The 8304-nt window shown below is 49.2% G+C and overlaps 1 protein-coding gene across 1 annotated transcript in view; it reads left to right on the forward strand.

Moving 5' to 3' along the window:
- Window positions 1–4051: 4051 nt before the first annotated feature.
- The window catches only part of LOC115542165 (anoctamin-4), a 50193-nt gene continuing 45940 nt past the window's right edge, over window positions 4052–8304 (forward strand). The window contains exons 1-2 of the mRNA XM_030354319.1: window positions 4052–4668; window positions 6145–6219. Of these exons, the coding sequence (XP_030210179.1) occupies window positions 4407–4668; window positions 6145–6219 (337 nt within the window). The 5' untranslated portion in view covers window positions 4052–4406. The remainder of the gene's footprint in view (window positions 4669–6144; window positions 6220–8304) is intronic.

Genomic DNA, 8304 nt, shown 5'->3' on the forward strand with positions numbered 1-8304 from the left:
AAGTGCCACCCCAGATAAAGAACCCGAGATGCCCCCCCCCCGATTACTCAGTGTTGAACACCGGCAACACCCAGTTTTATTTTTATTCTTTTGTTGGAGAGAGATGGCGGTTGACCTATAGCTTCAAAGTTAATACCGTTTATACCGGTGTTAATAATAATTAAATAATAATACATTTAATCTAGAGGTGTTGACACGAGTGTATTACTCGGTGTGAAAATGTCCACACCGCAGCAACCCTACTTGGCACTTGGTTCTATGAACATCCTTACTGTACCGACATCGATATATTGTTTCTTCTTCTTCTGACTGATGTATAGTAATTCGCTTTGGAAATGCCCTAAATGTAAATGCCTGAACGAAATCTTAACCCACATCCACATAACACCACCCAAAACACCAACAGGACCTGCCATGACACTGAAAAGGTCCTCTCAAAATAAAGTTGACCTCATGAAAAACACTGGATGAAAAAAAGCTGCCATCACTTCTCTGAGTGCATTTATTGCGCCGTTTTGGCGCTAAACGGTTTGTTCTGTGAACGTGGCAGGAGGTGATTCACATAGAGCTGGATCGGGATCCAACTGCAAATTAAACACACCGTAAAACCCACGAGGACGATGATGATGGTGGCTGATGATGAAGGGCTGTGGACAGGCGTGTTCTGTGTACACACACGCACACAAACACAAACACACACACAGCAGCCATGAAACACTGAGTCAAATCCCATGAGAGGAGGAGAGGAGGCAGAAGGAGAAAGAGGTGGAGAGAGAGAGAGAGAGAGAGAGAGAGAGAGAGAGAGAGAGAGAGAGAGAGAGAGAGAGAGAGAGAGAGAGAGAGAGAGAGAGAGAGAGAGAGAGAGAGAGAGAGAGAGAGAGAGAGAGAGAGCGAGCACAAGAGAGAAAGTAGAGCAGCGTCACAGATGCCTGCACACCCTGACTTATCACCAGACAGATCTGGGCTATTACCCCAGGGGCCCACCAGGGGCCTCCCTCCACCTGGGGTAGAGGGGGGAGATGGGGTAGGGGGGGGTGAGAGAGAGAGAGAGAGAGAGAGAGAGAGAGAGAGAGAGAGAGAGAGAGAGAGAGAGAGAGAGGGGGAGGGGGAGAGAGAGAGGGAGAGAGAGAGAGAATAGAGAGACAGAGATGGAGAGAGGGGGTGAGAGAACCAGGGAGAAAAAGAGGGGGTGAGAGAACAAGGGAAAGCGAGAGAGAGGTGGGGGGGAGAGAGGGGGTGAGGGAATGAGGGAGAGAGAGAACAAGAAAGAGAGAGGGGGAGATGGATAGAGAGGGTGAGAGAGAGAGAGAGGTAGGGGAGATATAGAGAGAGGGGATGAGAGAATGAGGGAAAGAGCGAGAAAGGGGGTTGATGGAGCGAGAGAGGTTGGGATGTAGGGAGGGAGGGAGAGAAGGGTTCAAAACAATGACTTCAATACAATAGGGAGTTCATTTGTCCGGGTGGCTGCAAGCCGTGCAGCATTTATAACACACACCCACACACAAACACACACACACACACACACACACAGACACACACAGACACAGACACAAACACACACACACACACAAACTTACAAACAAACACACAAACTCACACACACACACACACACACACACACACACACACAAACTCACCAACAAACACACAAACTCACACACACACACACACACACACACACACACACACACACACACACACACACACACACACACACATATTCTCTCATCAACACACACACACACACACACACATAAACTGACTGATGTATTGGACAAAGAAGCAATATTTTTGACGTGTTGACGTTGCGGACGAAGCTGGATGCAGCTGTTCTCTGTGTGTACTACAATTCCCATAAATCGCCGCAGACCACCTCAGCATGTTCCTGTGTGCGTAACAATAATTTAACTTCAATACCGCCACAGTGCTTTTCAAAGTTATGTTCCCGCGTCGAGCCTCTGCCTGTAAAACGCTATTTCGCTGCAACAGCACATTCTCCCCGTCCGCCATAGTTTACTTTCAACGCGGATAATTACGTGTCAAGTATTCTTTATATCTGATATTTGAAACAGACAAACAGGAACATTTCCGGCGTTGTAAAAAATAAATCATTTCAACCCTTTAAAGGCCCACTATGCAACTTTTTTAGCCAAAATTACATTAAGTATGCAGGTTGAGAGTTATGCTGATGGTTCTGCATCCCTTTCTGGGTCGATTGGTGGGTGTGTCATTTACCCATGTCGCCTCTCCAGTGAAAAAGCGCATATGCAACTTGCTCTGCTCGGACCGGGACATTCCGGATGTGACGCAGCGGAAGTATCCTCGAAAATGTAGTCAGATTGTAGTTTCGAAAATGCTTTACGGCACAGACACACACCCAAACATTAAACCGGCTAGATATAAACAGCCAGTTGCGAGGCAATTGTTGCATTCATCATGGATCAATCGACTGATAAGGGACCCAAGAGGCGACCGTCGGTGGAACAAAAGAAGAATGGACCAGAAAAGAGATCAGACACGAGTGAACGGGGAACTATGCAACTTTTTTGGCTTGATTTACCTTAATGTAACAGGCTAAGAGTCATTGCGATGGTTCTATTATACATTTTTGTTCGATTGTTCGTTGTTTCGACTCACCCTTGCGCATCTTGGCGGAGAAAAGGAATATATTTCTGCCGGCGACCCGTGGCCCACTCTCGCGGGAGTCTCGGGTCTCGCGATGTAACGAATTGCTTTACGGCACAAACCCCCATACACGGAACCGGCTCGATGTAAACACAGGTTATATTCATCATAGATCAGCCGACTAAAAAGAGACAGAGAAATCCAATGTCGGAGGAACAGAAGAAGAGAAAAGGGAGACTGACCGGCAGAGAGGCCAGACACGAGTAAACGTTGTTTACAAATCAGACGCCGACTCGGTCGTGTTGCTTTTGAAATTGGAAGTACCCTTGGTTGGCCTTTGTCTTCGTGGCATTCTTGATGTTGATAGTCTCTGTACAAATGTGTTTGCTCAACCATTTTGTTGCGAGCCCTGTAAAAATTGTTTTCTCGACCGTTTTGTTGTGAGCCCTGTATGTTTCTAGCTTGCTTGGTTGCAAACCATATAAACACCTTTGTTCCCATTGGTGTTTTGCTGTTCTTCTGTCTCGTCCCCCAGATACAGACTGAATCCCCGAATCCAGGTTCTTGTTTATTTAGATTATTATGTTGGCCAAACCTCTTACACTGATTGTTCTGTTCAACCTAATATAAAACAATTATAATCTAGGATATAAATTCTCCCCGTCAGCTATAAAAAATGATGGATTTATGTTTATTGCAATACACCCTTTTAAAAATGTATAACCTTGCCTACACTTTATGAACATCTACTTCGGACATGGCTCCACGCATTCGCCGGCTTCTTTGAAAACAAATGCACATGGCTCGCGTAGAAGTGCATGGGGAAGGGTCGTCAACGAGTTGTTACGACAGTGTTGTGAAATATCTACTACGAAGCTGTAGGGGGCGCTGTGTAGAGAAATGTGCGTGCCAAAACCAAGAAAACAGCGAAGAAATGCCCGAAGTTGCATAGTGGGCCTCTAAGATACGTGTACGGTCCTAAAATGTAGTAGACAAACTACAAATACTTAAATAAATCAATTAATGGTGTTAACATTTTGCCATGCTCAAAATAAACAAAAATCTTCGGTTTTAATGAGTAGGCCTATGGAAACTTTATTTAAAGTCAGTAACAGTAACAAGAGACGTCATTTCAATCTCGTATAAACTAGAAGTAAAAAGAGTACCTGCATAGAAATAATAGAATAATAGAAAAAATATGAATAGATAAGCACAGCCGGATGTGCTTTTCTAGTTTATCAACAAGAAAAATACAAAATATTCCGCTCTCCCTGTGAACGTTTTTTCCTGCTGGGAGACGTGTCGTGCTCTCCTGCACCGCCACGGGGGGGCGCCACAGCAAAGGACGCTCCCGCCGACGGCCCGAGAACTGTGCTACAGCACCGTCACGTGAGAGGGCGATGCCTCGACGCTCGCCGCAACACCCAGAGCCGACCTGAGATCAGACAACGTACAGAGCCGACTCTGAGATCAGACAACTCCCATAGCCGACTCTGAGCTCAGACAACACCCCGAGCCGACCTGAGATCAGACAACAGCAGCAGTACCAACTGACATCAAACAACACCGTCCGGAACCGAGTCCAGCAGAGAGGACCGTCGGACGTCCCAGCGTCACTTAAAGTTGTTCCAAGTAACTTACCCCCACCGCGGTGGTTCCCGACCGGCTGAGGCTGTAGCGGTGACAAGGGCTCTATGTTGGCTTAAAACTTCTGCAGTCGTCATGGCTGGGAGAGGGACGGTTGTTTTGGGCGGGAGAGTTCCGACGCCTCGAGCGTGACTATGCTGGAGCACGAGCCCGGAGGCACCGACAGGCGAAGGGTCCAGCAGATCACCGCGGCGGGGATGAAGATCCAGCAGCCGGGCATGTGCAGCGGCGGCGGCTGCGGCGGCGGGGCCGACCACGGCGGGTGTAAAGGCGGGGACGGTGGCTGCGACCGCGGCGTGTCCCTGCAGCGGCCCCCCGAGGAGGGGGCACCGGGGGTACCGGGGGGGCAAGGCAGCCCGCGGGCAATCGCCGGGCGCCTCTCGTCAGGTTCCGCAGGTAAATGCAGCAGTGAGACGACAATAATAGATATTAATATGATGATAACGTTATTCGTTTTTTTAACATTGTGGTTCATTGTCTGTGTTGTTCATTACAGTCTGTGTCACAGCTATGGCAAATACTGAACAGTGCACAAAGCTGTCAATCTTGGGGCGCGTGTGTATGTGTGTGTGTGTTTGTGTGTGTGTGTGTGTGTGTGTGTGTGTGTGTGTGTGTGTGTGTGTGCGCGCGCGCGTGTGTGCGCGCGCGCGTGTGTGCGTGTGAAAGGGATGGAAGTTACTGATTATTTTCGGCGTCAAGTAGAAACACTCATTTGATTAAAGGGAATCGTATTGAAGTGCTTAGGCGAGGATTCTACAAATGAGGTCTGGTTCCATCGAGGGGCCCCATCACATAGACCAAGACACCAACTCTGCTTCGACACCATTTATACACACGTCTTATAACTTCAACAATGGTCAACCAGCATCAACTATCTAGAGAGACGCTAAAACGGGATTCTTTGTTCAACCCTTCCCACGAGGCAGTGAGGAAGGGCAGCACCAACTCTAAGGTCTCTCCCCTCCTCCTCCTCCTCCTCCTCCTCCTCCTTCTCCTCCACCATCGCCCCAAAAAACCCCAGCCAGGGCCTTTCAGAAAGAGCTCGCGGCCACGGATCAGTCTGTCAGATCTGCTGCGGTGGTCGTTTCTCTGGCCGGCCCCGCGGTCGATTCCCGCATATTTGAGACGAGAAAAAATGCTCACTTGGCGGACAATTTGTTTCCCGGCATTAACAACACAAAAACAACAACAACTTGCACTCTCTAAGGAATCAGAGGGCGGTCAGCGGTTTCAGGGACGCGGGCTCCTGTCATGTCAATTGGGGTTTGTAACACGATGATGAAACATGTGCGACCGGGCGTGTGGGTCTGCCGTACTTCCCTTCGCTTGCGGGAGAGATGACAGCCTTGACCTTGCGCTCTCCTGACGATTTGAAGTTCCAAATTAAGTCTCGTACTTTGCAGGCCTGAAGTTAATGTATAAAATGACCTTGCTCGAATCGTCTCCTCTCTCCGTGAACTGTCCCGTTCCGTTCCCGGTGTAAAGCAGGGCCTCATTGACTGCATTGTAAATGTATAGTACGGTATACGGCCAAAGAACTCGGTGGAAAAATACAAACATATGTATCTCAAAGGCTGATGTCAGCTAACGTAATGCCAAAGCCCCCCTTTCTGGCATGGAAAACCCAACTTTTATTGTATATTATTGATTTAAAATCCTTTTTTTGCATAAATAAATAAACACACACACAAAAATACATCCATACACACACTCTCGCTGCTACAACCCTTTGCTTTAATCTCTTTCTCTCTCTCTCTCTCTCGTTCTCTCTCTCTCTCTTTCTCTCTCTCTCTCTCTCTCTCTCTCTCTCTCTCTCTCTCTCTCTCTCTCTCTCTCTCTCTCTCTCTCTCTCTCTCTCTCTCTCTCTCTCAGACCGTGAGCTCAGCAGCGGCAGCTACAACGCCTCCACAGGAACCTTCTACAGCTGTGTCAGTCAGATCACCATTGGTCAGTACACACCTGGAGACACCCCAACTCTCTCTCTCTCTCTCTCTCCCCATCGCTTTCTCTCCGTCTCTCTCTCCGTCTCTCTCTCTCTGTCTCTGTCGGTCTCTCTCTCTCTCTCTATCTCTCTCTCTCTCTCTCTCTCTCTCTCTCTCTCTCTCTCTCTCTCTTCCTCTCTCTCTCTCCCTCTCTCTTCCTCTCTTTCTCTCTCTCTCCCTCCCTCTCCCTCCCCCTCTCTCCTATACATCCATATGTCTCTATTCTTCTCTCCTTGCAGAGAGAATAAAACAAGGCCGACTGAACTGTGTGTCACAGTTACTTGCGTCCTCTTGAGTTAAAGAAAAAGATACACCACTCGATTACTCTGTGATGTATTTATGACATGAGGATGCATACGGCGCTGTACGGGTTCGGCGGGGTTGACAGACTGGGTTGGAAAGGCTGTGTGTCGTCTGCTCTGTGTCGGCTGGATTCTGCCTATGTGTCAGTTTTCCTGTGTACCAGTTTGTTCGATCTTCCGTCCGTCTGTCCGGTCGTGTGGAGAGCTCTATCTGACGATGTGAAGGCTGTCTGCCTTTGGACCGGTCCCATGTTCTGCTGAAGTGTAGGTGGAACAAACCAATGGGGATCAGAGACTCATTGATAGTCCTGTGGTTTGGGCTGCTTTGAGCTTCGACCGGGTCTGAGCAACGTACTGATTGTTTTCTGTTATCTGCGACTAAGGCGTGTTCATCGCTTTGGTTGCTTGATTAAGGGAATTCAGGTTCACACACACATGCATATACCTGCACACAAATACACACGGATGGACGGACGCACGCACGCAGAGGGAAACGCACGTACGGTCGGACGGGCGGACACGGACACACACACGCACACACACAAATAAGCACACACACGGACGGACGCACACACACACACACACACACACACGGACACAAACAACACGTGCAGAAGCAGGGCTAGCACTTTATCCTCCGCAAACTTAGTGTCGTCTCCTGAAAGTTTCCTCCGGCAGAGTCCTCAGATCACCTGCACGGCTGCACACCTGCGCAATTCCTCTGACCTGGATGTGGTGATGATGACAGCACCAGGAGGCGTGTGTGCGTGTGCGTGTGTGTGTGTGCGCGTGGGGCCCTCCCCTCAACACTATCTAGGCCTCTGTGCTGTTCTCAAGAGAACAGCTATAGGCAGCACTTTTCATTCTGATGACCGCCACACAATGCAACCCCCTCCCCCCCAGCACTGGGAGGAACATGCTGTGACCGGAGTCGACCGCCCCACAAGGTTGTGCCTCCGTGCACATGACCAGGTGTACCTCACCTGGGGGGGGGGGGGGGGGGGGGGGGAGGAGGGCTGGTCGCTGGTAGTCATGGGGATGTCTCTGACACGGTGTGAATCCGCAGCCAAACGCGAGGCTGAAGTTATGTTTTCATCGTTTAACAGTCCTTCTTCGTATGGCGATGTATGGGTTCATATATACACCGTTACAATTATGTATGTATATGTGATTTAAATACTTATAAAAAGTCTGATATTTTCTTCTCTATTCCTATCATCGAAATAGCGATTTTTACACACACGGGAAATCACTAAAGTGGCGACTTTCAGACATACGTTAAACGACAAAAATAACGACTTTCCCGAAGAGTTGCCCAGACAACCCAGCCGTTTCCCCCCTCCGTTTCCGAACTCTTTATTATCTCGTAAAGGGGGCTCCATCCGGCTATGATCAACGGCCCCCATAAAGCCCGCTCAGTGCTGTCGGGGCGGTGATGAGCCCGGGGAAGGAAGACAAACGACTTTGGCTTCGGGACTCCGCTCACAGCGCTGGGAGTTGTAGTCCAGTCTCTGTAGTCCTGTGGATTTTTGCAGTGCTGACTCATCACATGGTGTGTGAACGGCGCCCCCGGAGCGAGGCCGATCTTATGTATTATATATCGTATATCTCACCGGTGGATATGCACTGCTTGTCTTGCCTTTACGACGGCCTCTGCAGGGACAGAGCCAAGCGCCGAGTGCCAGGCAGTGCACTAGCTCTGCATTGATTGGTGTGTGTGTGTGTGTGTGTGTGTGTGTGTGTGTGGT

The sequence above is a fragment of the Gadus morhua genome, chromosome 4 (genome assembly GCF_902167405.1).
Source record: "Gadus morhua chromosome 4, gadMor3.0, whole genome shotgun sequence".
NCBI classification, from domain to species: Eukaryota; Metazoa; Chordata; class Actinopteri; order Gadiformes; family Gadidae; genus Gadus; species Gadus morhua.